This window comes from Neovison vison, chromosome 9 (assembly GCF_020171115.1).
Source record: "Neovison vison isolate M4711 chromosome 9, ASM_NN_V1, whole genome shotgun sequence".
NCBI classification, from domain to species: domain Eukaryota; kingdom Metazoa; phylum Chordata; class Mammalia; order Carnivora; family Mustelidae; genus Neogale; species Neogale vison.
Window position 1 is genome coordinate 97,205,007 of NC_058099.1, and position 22,495 is coordinate 97,227,501.

The window sequence follows — 22,495 nt, forward strand, 5'->3', positions numbered from 1 at the left end:
GTTGATTTCCCTGGGGAGATGTAGTCAACATCTTTTCCTTTCGGAGCCTGAAACTGACAATTCTTCCCTGTTGAAGATTCTTCTGCTGAAGCCTGTACTTGACATTTCTTCCTGTGTTAATGTTGAATAGTACTGTCCCCTCCTTGGAGCTTCCCCTTCCAGTCTCTCAGTTCTACTTTAGTGAGGTTTCCCTTTATTAATTTCCACAGTAATGTGGACCAGGCTACACTGGTTAACCTGCACTTCCCAACCACACTCCACAGAACCAGAATAGGATCAAGTCCTAGGTGCATTCTACTGTTCTACTGGAGACAAATGGGGACAGAAAGGTGAGGTTCGAACCAACATTCAGAGCGCTAAAGCCACATGGGTGGAGCTAAGATCAGCTGACCAGGCTGAGGGGAGAAGCCGCAGGAAACAAGGAAAGCACCACAGTGCTCAGTGAGTCAATGACAGAAAGAGGAGGATCTTGGCTTTGTCTTCAAATGGAGTTTGGAGTTCTTGAATTTTCTCCCCAGGCAATTGGCTTCAGGGTTTTGATGGTTGCTCCTTAAAACAATGTTAAATAACAAGCAAACAAACAGAACCTATTCAAACACCACAGCATTTTTAGGTTATTTAAATCACCTTATCATTAGTTAACAAATACAAAAAATTTATCTGCCAGGATACTGCAGACAGGCTTTTTTTTTTTTTTTTAAGATTTTATTTATTTATTTGACAGAGATCGCAAGTAGGCAGAGAGGGGAAGTAGGAAGGCAGAGGCTTGACCCACTGAGCCACCCAGGCGCCCCAAGAAACAGACTCTTTTTTTTTTTTTTTTAAAGATTTTATTTATTTATTTGACAGAAATCACAAGTAGACGGAGAGGCAGGCAGAGAGAGAGAGAGGGAGGCAGGCTCCCTGCTGAGCAGAGAGCCCGATGCGGGACTCGATCCCAGGACCCTGAGATCATGACCTGAGCCGAAGGCAGCGGCTTAACCCACTGAGCCACCCAGGCGCCCCCAGACTCTTAATTATAGAGAAAACACTGATGGTTAGCAGAAGGGAGGTGGGGGAGGGATGGGTGAACTAGGTATTGGGGAGTAAGGAGTACACTTTTGAGGAGGACTGGGTGATGTATGGAAGTGTGGAATCACTATCTCATACACCTGAAACTAATAGAACACGGTTAGCTAACTGGAAATAAAATAAATGAAATATTAGCACATGCTCACTAACTCTTTGGGTGAGAATTATGTTTTTAACATTTAGACAATTACATGTTGACAGAAAAATATGCATGAGGTGCACAAAAGGTCCAAGGAAAGGGTATATGACACAGAAGAGGAGACATAAAGAATACCAGGTGGAGATAATGCCTGAGTTGAGGGGGAGGGGCACAGGTTATTCTAGACAAGAGGGAACCTTAGGTATATGAGCACAATGACATTGGTATGGGATGATACCAGGTGATGAGGCGGAGAGGCGGGCAAACTGAGATCCAGGGCCATCTATGTTGTGGTAATGAATTGGAGATTTATCTTGCATAAAAATAGGATACCTTGAAGAATTTTTAGCAAGGAAGTGACCCAAGATGGATTTGTATTGGAAATACCAATTTTATTTGAAGACTATATATATAGTTGGAAGTAAACCCAAAGATAAGGACACTAAATTACTGAGAGATGAGAAGGGCATGAACTAATAAATGGCAATGGCAGTGGGAGTGAGCAGGTGCAGAATGACTTGAGATATAGAATAAATAGGGCATGATGGTTGCTTGGATGTGTAGGGAAAGAGAGGTAGGAGGTGGGAAAGGCTATAAGTAACATTTGATAATTGATTATGAGGGGGTGGCAAGGAAAAGGAGGAGCTGACCTACATCAGCAAAAATTCCTGCTTTAGGCATAGAGATTGTATCAGGTGGCAGCAACACACATTCAGCATGTGAAACAGAGAGAAGTAGGGCAAGGAAGAAAGTCCTTAAGTTCCTCACCTTTTATATAGTTCACACACATTGTAGAATAAACTCTTTGTCTACCTGACCCACTCAAAATGCCATCCTTCCTTATAAAATGTTTGCCTGTCCCTTCCGATTCTAAATTATCCTAGTATCCACTGTAGCCTAACATATCCTTTTTTTTTTCAAATGGTAAATCATGGGATACCTGCTGACTCTATTGTCTAAGCATCTGCCTTCAGCTCAGGTTATGGTCCCAGGGTCCTGAGATCGAGTCTTGTAGCAGGCTCCATGCTCAGTGAGAAGCCTGCTTCTCCCTCTGCCTGCCACTCTTCCTGCTTGTGCTGTTTCTCTCTCTCTCTGGCAAATAAATAAAATCTTTTTTTTTTTAAGATTTTATTTATTTATTTGACAGACAGAGATACCACAAGTAGGCAGAGAGGCAGGCAGAGAGAGAGAAGAGGAAGCAGGCTCTCTGCGGAGCAGAGAGCCAGATGTGGGGCTCGATCCCAGGACCCTGAGATCATGACCTGAGCCGAAGGTAGAGGCTTTAACCCACTGAGCCACCCAGGCGCCCCTAAAGACAGGCTTTGACTTAAAGTCTATTTTGTACAATATAATTATACCACCCCTACTTTCCTTTGATTAACATTTGCATGTAATATTTTTCCCATCCATCTATTCTTTCTTTTTTTTATTTAAAGATTTTTAAAAAATGTATTTATTCGACAGAGATCACAAATAGGCAGAGAGGCAGGCAGAGAGAGAGGGGGAAGCAGGCTCCCCACTGTGCAGAGAGTCCGACACGGGGCTCAATCCCAGGACCCTGAGATCATGACCTGAGCCGAAGGCAGAGGTCACCAAGCCACCCAGGTGCCCTGCCTTTTGTTCTTTCTTTTTAAAAAAGTTTTCTGTAAAGATTTATCGTTAAGCAATCTCCACATTCAACATGGGACTTGGACTCATAATCCCAACATCAAGTCACATGCTCTTCCAACTGAGCCAGCCAGGCGCACTTCCCATTCTTTCAAGCTTAGCCCGTGTGTCTTTAAATCTGAAGGGAGGTCCCTGTAGACAGCATACCACTCCAACATATTTTTTTAACCATTCAGTCACTCTATGCCTTTTGACTGGTGTGGTTAATTCAAGTATATCTAAAGTAATTATTGATAATTAAGGACTTACTATAGCCCACTTATTTATTTACTTAGATTTTATTTATTTAAGAGAAGGAGAGAACAAGCCAGAGAGCACAGTCAGGGGGAGTGGCAGAGGGAGAAGCAGTCTCCCCACTGATCAGGGAGCGTGATGTGGGACCCGATCCCAGGACTCTGGGATCATGACCTGAGCCAAAGGCAGATGCTTAATGATTGAACAACCCAGGTGCCCCATCCCTTTTATTTATTTAAAAAAATTTTTTAAGATGATTTATTTTATATAGAGAGGGTATTAGCACATTTTGCTCTGACATGGCAATACTGATCAACAATTGTTAGAAGGTGGAAGAGGAATATTCAAGCATCATCCAGATGGAGAAGGCACTTTAAGACCAGAAAATGAAGAAAGCCACTCCGTATGATTTAAACAGTTTTACTCAGGCTAACTTAATGGCAGTGGGGGGTGCGCAGGGGGTGTCCGACAGATGACCGTCCAGGTGCTTTGCAGCTATTCTCTGACAAGCCCAGATCTCAATTTACAGGTTTTACAGAGTGAGTTAAATTGGTGCCATCTGTGTAGCAAAAGGGAGGGAGGGGAAGAAACTGTATTATCTCTCCTAGTTATCTAAAGAACTTTAGGGAACCTCCAAACAAGCCTTCCTGAATTCTCGTCATGGCATACATTAACCTCCAAAGCCCTGAGGGAGGTCATTGCACAAACAGAAGCAAGATGTGGGGCCAAAGATCAGGATTATCAGCACACCTACCAGCAATGACATCCTTATCTTGTACTGATTTTAAAATAAGCCTTAGTAGAATCGTACCTTGATCTATAATACCCTACCAATGTTACAGCAAATTTCAGTGGATGCTATGGAAAAGAAAAAAAAAACAAACTTCAAAAGTCTCCACTGCTCCCTCTAGAACAACTCTCTACTGTGAGAGTATCTTAAGAAAATGGCTTACAAATTTTTCTGGTTTTTGGTTCCAGGAGTCAGGAAATGATACTTAAGCTACTAAGTGATACAATCGTTATAATCAAATAGCATGACATTGTGCATACAGTTTCCTTCTTGTTTAGAAAACGGTTGAAATTAAATACTCATTCAGAAAAATAGGCAAGTCATAAGTATATAACTGATGAATTTTCACCAAATGTACCTATCTGTGTACCCAGAATCCAGATCCAGAAAGAGAACATGATCAGCCCTGTAGAAACCTCTACAATACTGATTATCCTGACTTTGAACAGCACAAATTAGTTTTTTGCATTTTTTTAAAAAGATTTTTATTTATTTGACAGACAGATCACAAGTAGGCAGAGAGGCAGGCAGAGAGAGAGGAGGAGGAGGAGGCAGGCTCCCTGCTGAGCAGAGAGCCAGATGTGAGGCTCCATCCCAGGACCCTGGGATCATGACCTGAGCAGAAGGCAGAGGCTTTAACCACTGAGCCACCCAGACACCCCATTTTTTTGCATTTTTGAATCATGTAAAAGGAATCATATTGTCTATATTCCTGTTTGACTTCTTTTGTTCAGCATCAACCTGTGATTCAATGATGCTGTTGAGAATAGTTATAATTCATTCATTTTCATCGTTGAGTGCTATTCTACTGTGTAAGCCACTGTGATTTAGGAGATAATGTATATATTTTCTCTCCAAAATAATACACTGACTGCATTACACTGTACAAATTCCTTTGTGTAAAACGGGGTTTCTCAACCTTAGCAAGGACATTTTGGCCTACATAATTCTTTGCTGTTAGGGACTATTCTACGCATTGTAGGATGTTTGTTAGCATGTCTGGCCTCTTAGCAACCTCTTCTCTCTGGTGATCCGGACAATAAAGAACATTTCTAGAAATTATCAAATGCCCCCTCGGAAGCAAAATTACACCAGTTAAGGACAGTTGGTTTGAAGAATCTGACAATTTTATAGAAACTTGGGACTGGTATATGTACCATTAGAGAAAGCCTACTTAAAAAAAAAAAAAGTTCCTCTTGTTTTTGCTAAGATTTAAGCATGTGAGCAAATAGCAAATCCGAAACTATTTCTTTTATTTCTTTAAAATGCATTTTAATTTTGGGGTTTGTTTGAGGGGTTGTTTTTATTTAAATTCCAGCTGGTTAACATACAGTTTTGTATTAGTTTCAGGAGTACTATATAGTGCAATCAATATCTGGTACTCATCACAATTCCCCTCCTTAATCCCCAAGAAACAGACTCTTTTTTTTTTTAAGGCTTTATTTATTTATTTGAGAGAGAGAGAATGAGAGAGAAAGAGCATGAGAAGAGGGAGGGTCAGAGGGAGAAGCAGACTCCCCGCTGAGCAGGGGGTCCAATGCGGGAATTGATCGTGGGACTCCAGGATCATGATCTGAGCCAAAGGCAAACACAACCAACTAAGCTACCCCAGGCATCCAAGAAACAGACTCTTACCTCTAGAGAACACACTAATAGTTAGCAGAATGGAGGTGGGTGGAGGAAAGGGTTGAACAGGTGATGGGGATTAAGGAGTCCACTTGGGACAACCCGATACGATTTCAACAAGAGAGGAAGTGTAAACAGCACATTAAAAGAGGCAACAAAGTCAAAGGCTTCTGCAAGGTCTGTGTGTGTAATATTTTCATGTTACTCAACTCTTCCCAGAGTCACTGAATGAGGAAAGACAATATCCAGAAAGAGAAAATAACTGAGAACTTTACATAACAACTGCAACTAACTATCTCAATGATCTCTACATACATATAATCATATAATGTGCTCTCTGTAATCATCACAACAGTCCCAAGAGGGTGGGTATTAATTACCCCCAATTTGTAAATGGGGAGAATGAGGATTACGGACTTTAAAACACTTTTTCGAGGTCACACAAGCAATAACTGGTGAAATAGATCCCAGCTCAAGTGGGTCTCTCAACTACTACTGCTACCACTTCCTTTTGTCTATTTCTTAAGAGTTTCCAGTGAAAAACCACAAGTGTGTGTATTTTTTTTATATTAAGTATCTGATCCACACAAGCCTCAACTATCAATTCCAGCTAAAGTTCTAAAACTTGACATAGACATACCAGGTAAAAACAAGAGGAATGTACTTGTTTATAACTCTCTGGATTGTCACTTGTTCCACTTGTCCTTATGAACATTTCTGCCTTCCAAAACAGGATTAGCAACACACAATATACTGTATGAATCCAGTAGAATGACGTAGGAAAGACTTCCACTACATACTATGGGGCTTTTCTTCCTAAATTCACCCTGTTTGAAACAGTATTAACTGGCTTAATTTCTCCTACAAGCATTCACTGACCATCTCTTACATTCTGGGCACTGAGCCAGGCCATGGGGCTACAGAGATAAGTGAAAGAAGTTCCTTGTTCTAAAGAAGTGTCTGGTATGATAGGCAGAATTCTAAGATGGTCCTCAGATTGTTGTGCTCTAGTGTACACATGCTGCATTACCCTTCCACCAGACTGTAGGCAGGACCCGTGAATACATGAGATATCACTTCTGTGTTGAGGCTACTCATTAGTTGACTTTGGGTAAATTAAAAAGGAGATAATCCTGGGTGGACTTCATCTACTCAACTAAGCTCTTTAAAAGAAGATGAAGTCTCGGGGCGCCTGGGTGGCTCAGTGGGTTAAGCCACTGCCTTCGGCTCAGGTCATGATCTCAGGGTCCTGGGATCGAGTCCCGCATCAGGCTCTCTGCTGGGCAGGAAGCCTGCTTCCTCCTCTCTCTCTCTGCCTGCCTCTCTGCCTACTTGTGATCTCTCTGTCAAATAAATAAATAAAATCTTAAAAAAAAAAAAAAAGAAGAAGAAGAAGGTGAAGTGTCAGAGAAATGTGGGAAGGAGCAAACTACTGCAGAGAGGACCTCTCAGCAAGTAACAGAACAGCCTCCAGACGCTGAGAGGAGTAGCTGACTAACAGCCAGCAAGAATATGGGGCCCTGGGATGCCTGGGTGGCTCAGTTGGTTAAGCAGCTGCCTTCGGCTCAGGTCATGATCTCAGCGTCCTGGGATCGAGTCCCACATCGGGCTCCTTGCTCAGCAGGGAGCCTGCTTCTCCCTCTGCCTCTGCCTGCCATTCTGTCTGCCTGTGCTCGCTCTCTCTCCCTCTCTCTCTGACAAATAAATAAATAAAATCTTTAAAAAAAAAAAAAAAGAATATGGGGCCCTTCGTCATAGGACCACAAGGAAATGAATTCCAGCAATAACTTGGGAGAGCTTGGAAGCAGACCTTTACTTGGTTGAGCTTCCAGATGAGTATGTAGTCAGCTGACATCTTGATTTTACCCTTGTGAGACCCTCAGCAAAGACAGTTAAAATCTGCCAGATTTTTTCCCCACAGAGACACTCAGATAATACACTGGTGCTGACTTAAGCCCCTAAGTCTGAGGTAATTTGCTATGTAACAATAGGAAACTAGAAAAGTATAATTCATTATATTTTTTTAGATTGGGAAATTGGTCTGTTTTCTTTTTCTGATTATAAAAGTATACTATTATATATTCATAGCCCCAGATCAGAAGCTTATATGAAAAATATTTTTAATCCTAGAGCCAATCATTATTAAAGAAATATTCATTCTTTTTTGATTAATGTTTTTTAAAAAATCAAACATTAATGTTTTACAATCTTTCTATGCTACAATATTGTATGCATATCGGAACTGTAAGAAATAAGTTTCTGTTGTTTAAACCATCCACCCTATGGTATTTTGTTAAGGCAGCCTAACTAACACACCAAAATTAACTAGCTCAAGGCCTGGGAAGGACCTAAGCCAGTGTGCAGACTGTGTCAGAGCACACAAAAATCTTTAAGATTGTGCATGAACTGTTTGAAATGTTAACTTTAAAAATAAAACTGCCAGTTATTTGACCAGCAAAAATGGGTTTATTCAGAAATATCAGAGAATTGCAATCTAGGGCAAGCAAGGAAGCTAGTGTTAAAACCATAGACAAGCCCCAAGAACCAGAGAGGAAGGTTCTCTTACAGAGAAAGTTGGGAGGGCTGTTACAAAGAAAAAGTCCACTGGAGTAAACCAAGGGTTTGAGGTATAATGGCTTTTCATTGGTTGGGCTGGTGGAGCTGGGGAGAGAACCCTTCTTCCTCCTGCTGGAATAAGACAGTAGCTAAAGCACCATAGACTTGCAAGGGGAGTCTCTCTCTGCTGGGTCTACAAATGATGCTCTGGCATGGGAGCTCAAGCTTATGATTTCCTTTTACTAACTCTCATAGTAATAACACAAGCTGTAAATCAACGGTGGACTGATTGGACCTATTTTATTGTTAGTTAAGTCTACCTGGGTTTCCCTAATAAGGAGAAAGACGTAAGGTCTTCAGAGTTTCAAGCTAATTCCTCTTCTTTCAAGGAGGCATTGAATGCTCAACCCTCTAGCAGGAAAAAATATTCTGACCTTACCTGTACTTCAAATTGGTGCAACAGTCCTACCTGTTTGTTACCTTAGCTTTGTAACTCCCAAGTCACTTACCTTTTGAAGCTTGGGTTGGCACCTGCAAAGTGATGTGGTATCTTACAAGGTCCTTTATGGCCAGTAATCACTAGAGCAGCATTTACGAAGCCCCGCTTAGTATTGTTTATTTCTACACATCATCACCTTGCCCAGAACAGGCTATTATCGTTATTTCAGACGTAAAGTTCTGTGATTCTGAGTAACCGGTTCATATCCGCCTCGTTGGAGCCATCCAGTAGCTACTGACTGGAACAGGGGCTTGCACGTTTCCTCCTACTGTCCTTCCCACGCATCCCACAGCCTCACCGAGCTCCGCAGCAGCTTCTGTAGATTTTGGGGAGGAACATTATATCTTAGATACAGTGCATACAGCACTTTCCCAGTTCTGGATTCCCGACCGGGGTGGGGGGAGTTTTTCCTGTGTCAGAACGTGTCCATTCTGTACCTGAGGAGGACACAAGGAATCATTCCAGAGCTGCCATAATTACAAAAATCCCGCGCCTCTAGGTAGGCTTGCCACACTGCGCGGTGTCTCAGGAAAGAGAAAGTACGGCTGGGGCGGTCCTGGGAGATGACGTACTTCCGGCGCGCGGCAGGTCTGGAGACGCGGAGGCGGGGCCGAGGTGGGCGAGGCGCTGCTGAAGGCCTTGGGCGCGGGCCCGGAGGTTGAGGCGGGAGCTTAGGCGCGGGGCGGGGCGTCCTGACCGTCCCAGGCGGCAGCCGCCTGCCGGGAGAGTGGTGTTTGCCGCCAGCGGCGTCAGTAGGTGCTGCGGTGCCTTCGCCGTCTCCTCAGCGGCTCCAGCCCCAGCCGCCCTTCCAGCCCTTCACGTCGCCGCTGGCGCCGCCGCCCGACGCGCAGGCCGCCGCGGGCCGCGGAGCCCATGAGGGCGCGGGCCCTGCCGCCGCGTTCGCGGCGTCGCCGTCGTCCGAGAGCGTCCCGAGCCGGCGCGGGCATGGCCGCGGCATGAGTGCCGAGCCGCCGCCGGAGCCGGAGGACCAGGCGGCGTCGGAGCCCGCGGCGGGAGCCATGCCGGAGAAGCGCCCGGGCGCGCAGACCGCCGTCGGCGTCTCGGTGAGCGCGGGCGTGGGTTGCGGCCGCGGTGCTCAGCCCGAGGCCCCGGGTCAGGGGAGCCTGGGCGGGGCCCGGGCGCTGGGCTGCGCGGTGCGGGCAGGGTACTGCGTCCCCCGCGGTTTGGGCAGACATGGAGCGTCGGCGTTGGCTCCGGCTCTCGGAAAGCCTGTCCTTTCCCGGGTCGGCCATTGGATTCCTCACCACTGGGCTTTCCCAGCGCCGCTCCTGGCCACACAGAACTCGAGGGGGTTATTGTTTCAAAGAGCGCTAGATACAGGGCCCCGAGTACAAATAATGTAGTTCTTTCAAGAATTTCCAGACGTGTGCCTGGCGATGAGATTTCCGTGGTGCATTTCCTGGCCGAGCCTGCATGGACGTGTAGGGGCTTCAACCGGGAAGTTGGCTGTGGAGGCTGGGCAGCACCGCCGCCGCTGCCTCCTCCTCCGCGGGGTCGCGCGGTTGCAGGGCAGGATCTCGCAGCCAGCTGCTGAGGCCAGGGCCCCGCTGCGGAGCGCGCGCAGGCCGGGCTCGCGCCCCGGTTTTACGCCAAGTTCAGGAGGCTTCCAAGCCCTGACCTAAGTGGCCCAGATTCGGCAGAGCAGGCTTTGTTAGTGGCGCTTTGGTTTGCTGTGGTGGAATACTTAGCAGAGATAGCAGAGAGCGCCAGTCATTTCTTAAAGACTTTTGGAGGGGGGGGGAGTGTATTTAGGACAGGAAATACAGAAACCTTACAGTGACTAGAAACTAACAAAGAAAACTAGAAATTTTAGGAAAATTAAGTGTATGCAGTTGGCTTCACATTTGAGCTTAGGTATTTGTATTTACTTTTAAAAAACGCTACATGATTCTTCCTTGGTGAGGTGAGTCTCTATTAGGAGAATTGGGAGGGTGGGTGAAGTAGGAGCAGTAAGTAGAACGGAGCCAGAAGAGCTGGTTTCTCGTCCTGGTTCTCTGAGAACCAGGGTGCACTAGACAAGGGCTCGACACAACCCTGACACTCAGTGTCTCCTCTGTAGCAGGAGAGCTTAGGAATGTTGAGGGACCCTCCTTGCTCAAGTGAATTCTAGTTTTTGAAAAAGCATTAGGAGTTCCTCGTTCCAAAGTCAAGATTTCCATAAAGAGAGTTTTGTGTTCGAGGGAAGGAAATTCCAGAGAATTAGTTTTTCTCGTTTTGTTTTTGGTTATTTAAAAAGTAGACTTGTCCCCCCCCCCCCAAACTAAACCAAACTGCCAGGTCCTCCTCCTGTCTTTGAATTGATAGACCGTAATTACTAACCAGAGGCAACGCCAGTAACGTGAGAGGTAGCCTCCTTCATCCCTTGCCATGCTTACAACTTCCAGTACGTTACCAAGTCTAGGTAATTCTACCAGACGCAGATTGTAGTTTTTATTTATTTATTTATTTATTTATTTATTTATTTGACAGAGAGATGACAAGTAGGCAGAGAGGCAGGCAGAGAGAGAGGGGGAAGCAGGCTCCCCGCTGAGCAGAGAGCCCAATGTGGGGCTCGATCCCAGAACCCGGAGATCATGACCTGAGCTGAAGGCAGAGGCTTAAACCACTGAGCCACCCAGGTGCCCCAGATTTTAGGTTTTTATTCTCTGCATCCCTATGGTTCATTTCCTCGGCATTTTGTGCTTAGATTTTGACTTATTTGGGGGGACCCTTGCTTACCTCACATTGGTCTGCTGTCCACGGTGTTGATCAGTGTGATCTAACATGTAAATGTGATAATTACTGCTGTCCTGAAATTTTTTCATTGGCTCCCTTGGTTTATTGGATAGAAAAATAACCTGGCAGGTTGAAGCATTATAGCATAGTGATTAGGTGAGCATGCTTGGAATCCCAGTTCCCACCTTTTATTACCTGCATAACTTTGGGCAAGTTACATAATATCTCTGAATTAATAATAGTATTTACCACAGAGGATTGTGAGGGTTACTGCAACCCTCCACCTAGTAAGTTCTCAATAAATATTAGCTGTTTTAAAGATTTTATTTATTTATTTGACAGACACAGATCACAAGTAGGCAGAGAAGCAGGCAGAGAGAGCGGGAGGTGGGGGGAGCAGGCTCCCTGCCGAGCAGAGAGCCCGATGTGGGGCTCGATCCCAGGACCCTGGGATCATGACCTGAGTGGAAGGCAGAGGCTTTAACCCACCGAGCCACCCAGGTGCCCCTAGAGCTAGAACTTTTGAGGGATGGTTACTCAAGGACACTTAGACACACTATTCCCTGATTCCTTTTCCTGTGGACCCTGATGCTAATATGATAATTTGGGCACAAGTACATTCCTGCCCAGTCTTTCCTGGTCTCTGAGGGTGCATGGAGTCAGTATTGATCAACTGCAGCAGATATGGACCGAGTTTCCTGACGCTGTATTTGTGAAATGATTAGCACGGGCAGGTGGCACAGTTCAGACCCTAGTGCTTTTTGGAATGTGTGGTGGCTGGGAAGGCAAATGAATGCCTTTAATCATGTAGGTTCATATTGTATCCTGGCAACCTAAATTATGCGTCTTTCCTGCTTGCACTTTCTGTCTGGTATCACTTCCAGGAGCTATGTTCTGCAGCCTCCATGACTTGATTTCATTTTAATGTATTGGAATTTCCTTAAAGCTTGATTCTAGTGATACTCATTATTTCAGATTCTTAGAAGCTAATAATTGTGGGGGAGACTGCCCATACACAGGGAACCTGCTGACAGCTTTTCAACCTTGTTTGGCAAAGAGATTTATTGACCAGGAGACTGGCAGAGAAATCTATTGATCTGAGTAATAAAAGGGAATCAAGTATTTACTTCAAGAGATCATTGCCTTGTAGAAAACAGATATGTGTTTAGCAAACAAGTTCTTGTTTTATTATTTCCTCTTTGCTCTATCCTTTCCTAATCATGTGTGTACAAACAACTTGAGATGTTTTATCAGAATTGTTTGCATTATCATTAAATGTATACTTTCCATTATACTTAACCTTCATAGCCAGGTAAGGGGAAAGTTTTTTTTGGCATCATTTACCCGTGAACATCTGATGAAAATTAAGAATTTGCTACGGAGAAAACACAACCACGTTTAGCATACTATTTCAGGATGTTCTTGGACTCCAGAAGCCAGTGCTTAGAAATGGGTTAAGAATTCTGTTATGAGGGCGCCTGGGTGGCTCAGTGGGTTAAGCCGCTGCCTTCGGCTCAGGTCATGATCTTGGGGTCCTGGGATTGAGTCCCGCATCAGGCTCTCTGCTCGGCAGGGAGCCTGCTTCCTCCTTCTCTCTCTACCTGCCTTTCTGCCTACTTGTAATCTCTCTCTCTCTCTCTGTGTCAAATAAATAAATAAATAAAATCTTTAAAAAAAAAAAAAAAGTATTCTGTTATGAGGTCTCCTCAGGATCAGTGTTGTTCTGGTGACATTTGCTGTCTCTTAAGTTGATTTTCCCAAGACTGTTTCCGAAGGTTTTCTATAAAGGTTAATTTTGATTTTTGAGAACAAGAATATTATTTATTATGTAGGTAAATGGAAATAATACTCAAGAGCAGCTTCAGGTAAAAAAAAATGCTAAAATGACTATGTTATGCTTATAAAAAGGTAAAAGAGGATCTAGGGACATAGGGAAAATTATTTCAATTGTTTCTTGACACTGTTAGGGACCAGTATGATCATTTCAGTAATAGTACTGTACTGGCACATTGGCATAGCAACCTCTCTTAAGTAAATTATGGCAGATAAGGGGAGAAACTGAAAGCATTTGTGAGTAGTAGATACAGTGCAATTTAGAAAAGCAAATACTTGGTGCTTTTATAGAAACATTTACTGTATTTTGTATTTAGAATTATGTAAATTTCTAATTAGCTCAGTATCATCACAGTTAGCCTTTGTCATAACACAGACTTACCCTTGCAGTTATGTTGTTCTCAGGTCTCGTATAGGCAGGATTTTGTAGATCTTGCTTCTTAGGGTATTTGAGCATCCTTTCCACCATTTCTCTCACTAGATTAAGTCTTTGAAGGTAGGGACTACAGCTGTGTTTCTTTTAATCTGAAATAGTCTTTAAGGAGATGATCAATACATGTTAATAAAGAAGTCAGTCTAGCTTGAAGCCAGTTTTTTGGCTTGTCAATGACATAAGCTTGTCTTTTTTTTTCCTCTTGTCATTTATATAATATGCTTTGGCCTTATAAAACAAGTTGGGGAGTTCTAATTTCTTTTCTCTGAAGGTTTTGTGTAATACTGGTAACAATTGAAGAACTTTATGGTTTTTAGGCTGGGGTAATGTAGTAATCTAGGTTTTCTATTTGATTTTTCTTTTCCTGTCTGTTTCAGTAAGTTGTATTTTGTTAGGAATTTGTCCATTTAACCTTCAGATTAACTGGCATGAAGTTGTTCCTAATAGCCTCTTAGGCTTTTTCAAACTACTCTAAGATCCTTACTGTTTTTATTGCTGACGCTGGTAGTTTTCACCTCATCTTATAATTTTTTAATAAAAATTTTATTTATTTGTTTGACAGAGATAGAGAGCACAAGTAGGCAGAGTAGCAGGGAGAGGGACAAGCAGGCTCTCTGCTGAGCAAGGAGCCCAATGCAGGCCTCAATCCCTGCACCCTGGGATCCTGACCCAAGCTGAAGGCAGCCGCTTCACTGACTGAGCCACCCAGGCATCCCTTCGCCTCATCTTTACAAAAAATAATAGTAATTCTCCAGTGTATCTGGGTAATGATCAGTTTTGCAAATGATGATCATTTTGTGTCTTCTGTATTTCTTTTTTTTTTTTTTTAAAGATTTTATTTATTTATTTGACAGAAAGAAATCACAAGTAGGCAGAGAGGCAGGCAGAGAGAGAGAGAGGGGGAAGCAGACTCCCTGCTGAGCAGAGAGCCCGATGCGGTACTCGATCCCAGGACTCTGAGATCATGACCTGAGCCGAAGGCAGCGGCTTAACCCACTGAGCCACCCAGGCGCCCCTGTGTCTTCTGTATTTCTGTTGTATGAGCTAGAATATCCAGGAAAAGGTTCAGTAGCAATGGTAAAAGTAAAAAGGTAAAACTTTCTCTTCGTAACAGAAATAGATTTTTTTATTGTTAAGGATGGTATAAACTATATGAGAGAAATATGTTTTATTACCTGACAGAAGCATCTTTTTATTTCTCATTCTCTCTTTTTTTTAATGCATCCTCCTCCTTCTTTCCCCCTCTTTATTCCTTTTTGCCTCGCTCCCCACTTTCTTCCAGTTCAGTGTCTCATAGAACCTTCACAAGTAGGCTACAAAGTTTGAGATGTGCCCTGGAGAAAGACATTGTGGCATGTAAGGGCATTGCTTTAGGAGAATTGGAGACAAATTTGTCATCAGTACCTGCAATCAACTCTAATAAATAATCTGCTAAAACATAGAACATCTGCGAAATTGTGTCTGCTTCTGCCTAGCTCCCTGACTTTTTAATACATAGTTTTATATTTGCTTATATTTCTAAAATAGCTTTATTGAAATAAAATTGACATAGTAAAAACTATGTTTAGAGTGTATAGGTTTGTGTTTTGACATATGTATACACTTGTAAAATCATTACCACAGTCAAAATAGTGAATATATCACTCCCAGAAGTTTCCTTGTGCCCATTTTATATCCTTTCTCTCCACCTACTCCGTAGGCAAGCATTTATCTACTTTCTTTCTTCTTTTTTTTTTTTATTTTTAAGATTTTATTTATTTATTTGACAGACAGAGATCACAAGTAGGCAGAGAGGCAGGCAGAGAGAGGAGGAAGTAGGCTTCCCACTGAGCAGAGAGCCGGATGCGGGCTTGATCCCGGGACCCTGAGATCACGACCCGAGCTGAAGGCAGTGGCCTAACCCACTGAGCCACCCAGGCGCCCCCATTTTTCTACTTTCTGTCCCTATATTTTACTTTTAATTTTTTAGCATATGCTCTTTTTGGTTTGGCTTTTTTTCCCCTCAACATAAATTGAGATTTATCCGTACTGTATATAAATCAGTGCATTCTTTTTTTGTTGCTGAGTAGTATTCCATTGCCGAGATGTGCCACAATTTGTCCATTCAGCATTGATGAACATTTGGTTTATCACCAGGTTTTGGCTAGTATAAATAAAGTTGCTGTGAGCATTTGTCTACCAATCTTTGTATGGGATATACTTTTATCAGAATGGAATGGATGAATCATAGAAACATACATAGGTGTATTGTTTAACTTTTTAAGAAGATTGCCAAACTCTTCTCTAAAGTGATTGTACAGTTTTACATTGTCACTAGCTAGCTCTGTGAGGGTTCCACTTCATCCACATCCTCAACACTTAGCTTTATTATTTTATTTTATTTTATTTTATTTTTTAAAGATTTTATTTATTTATTTGACAGAGAGAAATCACAAGTAGGCAGAGAGGCAGGCAGGGGGGGGGGGAAGCAGGCTCCCTGCTGAGCAGATAGCCCGATGCGGGACTCGATCCCAGGACTCTGAGATCATGACCTGAGCCGAAGGCAGCGGCTTAACCCACTGAGCCACCCAGGCGCCCTTATTTAATTATTTGACAGAGATCCCAAGTAGGCAGGGAGGCAGGCCGGGGGCAGAAGGGAAGCAGGCTCTCTGAGAGCCCAATGTGGGGCTCGATCCCAGGACCCTGGGATCGTGATCTGAGCCAGAGGCAGAGGCTTTTAGGCAATGAACCATCCAGGCGCCCCTCAACAGTTAGTTTTAGCCCATGTAATAGGTCTGCAGTGTATCTTACTGTGTTTTTAATTTGTATGTCCCTGTGGCTTATGATGTTCAACATCTCTCTGTAAGTTTACTTGCCATCTTTATATCTTCTTGTTGAAGTGTCTGCTTAAGTCTAGCCTATTTTTTGTTGTTGTTGTTGTTGTTAGGTTATTATCTTAAAATTGCTTTTGGAGAGTTCTTTATACATTTGGGATGTAAGTCCTTTATTAAATATATGCTTTGCAAAAATTTTCTTCCAAGCTGTGCTTCTGGAAGAACAGAGTTTTTAATTTTCATGAAATTTAACTTATTTATTTATTTATTTATTCTTTCATGGATAGTGTTTTTGGTTTCACATCTAAGAAGTGCTTGTTTCCTGTGTTTTTAGAAGTTTTTTAGATTTTTACAATTAGGTTTATGACCATTTTGAATTAGTTTAAAATATGGTGCAGTGTGGATGGAAGTTCTTTTTTTGTGTATGGATAACTGATTGTTGCGTGCTTTGTTGAAGAGGTTTTTTTGTTTGTTTGTTTGTTTTAAGATTTTATTTATTTGAAAGAGAGAGCCTGTGGTGGGGAGGGGTAGAGAGAGGGAAAAGGAGAGAGAGAATCTCAAGGTGACTCAGTGCTGAGCACAGATCCTGATTTGGTGCTCAGTCCCAAAACCCCAAGATACTGACCTGAGCTAAAACTAAGATTCCAATACTTACCCAACTGAGCCACGTACACCCCCTGAAAAGACCTTTTTTTCACTAAATTGTCTTTGCACTTTATTGGAAATTCACTTTCAGTTGTCCATATATGTGTCAGTCTATTCTGGATTCTCTGTTTCATCTATTTATCATTATATCAGTACCACTTAATCTGTATTATTGGAGGTACCTAATACTTGAAACAAATAGCGTAAGGCTTCCAATTTTGTTTTCTTTTAAAATTATTTTGACTATTCTAGGTCCTTTACATTTTAGAAGTATAGAATCAGATTATTGGCTAATACCAAAAAAACCCAAAACCCTGCTTGTATTTTCATTGGTATTTTGTTGACTCTGCTGATCAGTTTGGGAAGAATTGAAGACAACATTGAGTCTCCTCATCCATGAAGGAGGTGCTGCTCCATTTATTTTAGGTCTTTTAAATTTCCCACCTGTATTGTAGTTTTCAGTATATAGCTCTTTCACGTCATTTATCAGATTTTACCGTAGTTCATATTTTTTGATGCTATTGTACATAACCAGTGTAAATGTATTAAAAATGTGAACTCTTAAAAAATTCAGATTTATCGTTGTTTGTTGCCAGTATATTGAAATAGTTGATTTAAGAAATTCTCTTAACATTGCGATATGTTGCAATATTGACTATTTTAACCTTTTTTTTTTTTAAAGTGGGTTCCACTCTGGGCCCAGTGTGGGGCTTGAACTCACAAACCTGAGATCAAGGCCTGAGCTGAGGTCAAGAGTTGGATAGTTGGAAGCTTAACTCACTGAGCTATCCAGGTGCCACTTTGCCCTTTTTAAAAAAATTTATTTACTTATTTGAGAGAGTGAGCGAGAGAGCATGAGCAGATGGAGAGTAAAGACAGAGAGGGAGAAGCAGGCTCCACACTGAGCAAGGGAGCTCGACCCCAGGACCATGGGATCTTGATAAGAGCCAAAGGCAGACAGCTATCAGACTGAGCCGCTCCGGTGCCCCAATGCCTTAACCATTTTTAAGCATGCAGTTTAGTAGTGTTAAATATATTTATGTTATTGGGAAACCAATCTCTAGAACTTTTTCAGTTTGTAAAATTAACTTCTATGTCCATTACATGGCATTTACCCTATCCCCCATTCCCTAATAACCACCTTTCTGCTTTCATTTACTTTAAATTTGCCTACTCTAGATACCTCATATAAGTGGAATCACAGTCTTTTGTGACACTCAGCATAAGATCCTCACTGTTGTTGTTGACCCATGTTGAAATATGTTGTCTTTAAGATTGTTGAAGACTGGGGCGCCTGGGTGGCTCAGTGGGTTAAATAAAGCCTCTGCCTTTGGCTCAGGTCAAGATCCCAGGATGGGGCTCTGTGCTCGGCAGGTAGCCTGCTTCCTCCTCTCTCTCTGCCTGCCTCTCTGCCTGTTTGTGATCTCTGTCAAATAAATAAATAAAATCTTTAAAAAAAAAAAAAAAAGATTGTTGAAGACTGGTAGTGTGCCTCAGAATTTCCTTCAAGACTGAATAGTATTCCAGTTTATGTGTATACCGCGTTCTGTTTCTGCAGTTATCTGTTGAGTGTTTCATTGCTTCTAGGTGGTGGTGGGGATTATTTGACTATTGTGAATAATGTCTTTGTGAACATGATTGTAGAAATAAATTTCTCTTTGAGATCCTGCTTTCAGTTCTTTTGGAGACCTACCTAGAAGTGGAATCACTGGATTATTGGATAATTCCATTTTTAATTTTTTTAAAGATTTTATTTATTTATTTGACAGAGATCACAAGTAGGCCGAGAGGCAGGCGAGGGGGTGGTGGTGAAGCAGACTCTGTGTAGAGCAGAGAGCATGATGTGGGGCTCCATCCCAGGACCCTGGGATCATGACCTGAGCCCAAGGCAGAGGCTTTATTTAACCCACTGAGCCACCCAGCTGCCCCTCCATTTTTAATTTTTGAGGCACCACCATGCTGTTTAAATTGGCTGCACCATTTTAAATTCCTACCAACATTACACAAGGATTCCAGTATCTCTACATCCCCACCAACATCTGTCATTTTCTGGTTTTCATTTTGTTTTGGAGAGTAACCATCCTGATGAATGTGAGGTGGTATCTCATTTTGATTTTGCATTTCACTTATTAGTGATTTTGATCATCTTTTCATATGTTTATTAGCCTTTTTTTTTTTTTAAAGATTTTATTTATTTATTTGACAGACAGAGATTACAAGTAAGCAGAGAGAGGAGGAAGCAGGCTCCCCGCCGAGTAGAGAGCCCGATTCGGGGCTTGATCCCAGGACCCTGGGATCATGACCTGAGCCGAAGGCAGAGGCTTTAACCCACTGAGCCACCCAGGCTCTCCAGTCTTTTGCTTTTTTTTTTTTTTTTTTTTAAGATTTTATTTATTTGACAGAGAGAGAGATCACAACTAGGCAGAGAGTCAGGTAGAGAGAGAAGGGGAAGCAGGCTCCCTGCTAAGCAGAGAGCCCAATGCGGATCCCAGAACACTGAGATCATGACCTGAGCTGAAGGCAGCGGCTTAATCCACTGAGCCACCCAGGCGCCCCTTGCTTTTTTTTTTTAATTGGGTTGTTACTGTTGTTATTTTGAGTTATTGGGGTTCTTGATAAATTCTGCAAATTATCGTCTTATTAGACAACATGTGTTGCAAATATTTTCTCCATAGGTTGCCTTTTCACTCAGTTAATTGTATCTTTGTATGTTTAGAAGTTTTAAATTTTGGTAACATCCAGTTTACCTGTTTTTACTTTTGTTGTCTCTGTTTTTTGGTGTCATATCAGTATATCATAGTCAAATCCAGTGTTAAAAGCTTTCCCCTTATGTCATTTTGTAGGAGTTTTAGGTCTTTTTTTTTTTTTTTTAAGATTTTATTTATTTATTTGACAGGGGGAGAGAGAGAGCACAAGCAGGGGGAGCAGCAGGCAGAGAGAGAGGGAGCAGCAGCAAGCTCCCTTCTGAGCAAGGAGCTCCATACAGGCTCCATCCCAGGACCCTGGGATCATGACCTGAGCCAAAGGCAGATGCTTAACCAACTGAGTCACGCAGGTGCCCAAGAGTTTTATGTCTTACATTTTGGGTTTTGGTGTATTTTAAAAGTTTATGATTTTGATGAAGCCCAATATCTTCTTTTTCTTTATTTGCTGTGGGTCCATGTCTAAGAATCTATAACTAAATTCAAGATTTACCTCTGTTTTCTTCCAGAAGCTTTGTGGCTTTAGGTTAGATCATTTATCTGGTCTGAGTTAACTTTTGTATATGGGGTAAGGTAGAGTTCCAGCTTCATTCTTTATATGTGGAAATTCAGTTGTTTCAGCATCATTTGTTGAAGAAACTGTTCTTTCCATTTTTGAATGGATTTGGCACTTTTGCTAAAAATCAGCAGAACATAGATGTATGGGTTTATTTGTGGAAACTCAGTGCTAGTCAGTTGGTGTATATGACAGCCCCTCTCTCTTCTGCTCTCATGTGGGTAAGTCACTGATGTTTGCTGTGTACTGTGATCTTTGAGTTGGGGATCATGTTTGGGACAAATGGGAGTAGCTTTCTACCTTATCTTTTTCCAATTGAAGGCAGATTGACCTGATTCACAAAAGCCAGATGCTCTAGTTCATCTGATGTTTTCAGGTCATGTTGAGAAAGCAAGTGAGGGATTAGTGGAGATTGTTCTTTTGTCCAGGTACACCCTGAACCAGGCCAGACTCCTTAGTGTGAAAAGGCAAGGGGGTGGATAAGTAAAGGGCTGCACCTGGCCTGAGGAACTGTCTAAATTTGGCTCCTGTCACCTCTTCCTTAGGTTGCCACAGTCCGTGCTACTTGTCATATGTATGTGCTGTTTCTACTTGTGGAGAACTTTGGGCTCTCTAAGAAAGGTAGTTTAAATAATAAAGTGGTTAGTAGCATACACTCTGGAGGTAAATGTGTGGGTGGAACACCAGCCTAAGCACTTAGTAACTGTGTGAAATGGGCTAGTTACTTGAATTCTCTGCATCTGAGTTTTGTCACCTATAAAAAGGGAATAAAGCATAATTTAGGATACTTTTTGCCTTAGTATAGCTTGGGATTTTTTGTGGTAGCTCTTTAGAATGCTTAGAATTTAAAATTTTATTTTTTTATTTTTTTTTTTTTTAAGACTTCATATTTTTATTTTATTTTATTTTTTTTTATTTTTTTTTATTTTTTTTCCCAATTTATTTATTTTCAGAAAAACAGTATTCATTATTTTTTCACCACACCCAGTGCTCCATGCAAGCTGTGCCCTCTATAATACCCACCACCTGGTACCCCAACCTCCCACCCCCCCGCCACTTCAAAATTTTATATTCTATGAAATGGTAGCAGGGATAGTATCTTCTGTTGATACCATTGCCCCCAGCATCTAGCTGACATAATAGACCTCAACAGATGTATGTTAGTGAATTAACCACTTAGAATTGAATGTTTTCATTCTTTTTTTTATAAAGATTTATTTATTTGACAGAGAGAGAGATCACAAGTAGGCAGAGAGGCAGAGAGAGGGGGAAGCAGGCTCCCTGCTGAGCAGAGAGCCCAATGCAGGGCTCCATCCCAGGACCCCAGGACCAAGACCCGAGCTGAAGGCAGAGGCTTTAACCCACTGCGCCACCGAGGTGCCCCGAATGTTTTCATTCTTAAAGAAGATTGATACAGGTAGAAATACTTACAAAAGCAGTCCTTGGCATCTTGGTTTGCTTTAAGTCAGGTGGTGTTGGCAAATTAGAGAGTTTGAAAAGTTGAGTTAAAAGAAGTTATCTTACAAATGTTTAATAAATGCTTAGTCTATCCAACATCATAGTCATTGTATTTATTCAGCTAGTTAATGTAGTGCTGAGAAAATTTTCATAATTTTTGTAGAAAAGTTATTTTACCTGAAGAAGCAACAAAATTGCTTTTCTTACTGGCATTCCAGTATTAGGAGGAAGAAAGCAAAATGTTCAGGTATAATTATTTGTTTTAAAATTATTTGTGTTCTTCATCTTTGTGTTTATATTTTAAAAGATTTCTGATAAGGAATTTATTTTTGATGGAGCAAGAAGTACTAAGTGTCTGAATTTTTAAAATACTAAGAGCTTACAGTGAAACATACATCTAAATGCCTTCAGTAGTACTGAAGAGATGACTTTGAATCTTACGGGGTTCCAGTTCCAGTTTTCAATTAAAGGGCGCCTGGGTGGCTCAGTTGGTTAAGCTGCTGCCTTCGGCTCAGGTCATGATCTCAGGGTCCTGGGATCGAGTCCCGCATCGGGCTCTCTGCTCAGCAGGGAGCCTGCTTCCTCCTCTCTCTCTCTGCCTGCCTCTCTGCCTACTTGTGATCTCTCTCTGTCAAATAAATAAATAATAAAAATCCTTTAAAAAATGTATTTTAAAATCATTCTTCTGCCTAGAAGTACAGTGGAACCAACAGTTTACAGTTAGTCTTAGTTCCTT

General features: G+C 42.1%; 1 protein-coding gene across 4 annotated transcripts in view; it reads left to right on the forward strand.

Moving 5' to 3' along the window:
* Window positions 1–9,289: 9,289 nt before the first annotated feature.
* The window catches only part of MFSD14B (major facilitator superfamily domain containing 14B), an 85,508-nt gene continuing 72,302 nt past the window's right edge, over window positions 9,290–22,495 (forward strand). For 3 of the 4 annotated variants that reach the window (XM_044266020.1, XM_044266018.1, XM_044266019.1), the window contains exon 1: window positions 9,290–9,647. In XM_044266020.1, the coding sequence (XP_044121955.1) occupies window positions 9,540–9,647 (108 nt within the window). In that variant the 5' untranslated portion in view covers window positions 9,290–9,539. The remainder of the gene's footprint in view (window positions 9,648–22,495) is intronic. The other variant, XM_044266017.1, reaches the window with a different exon arrangement.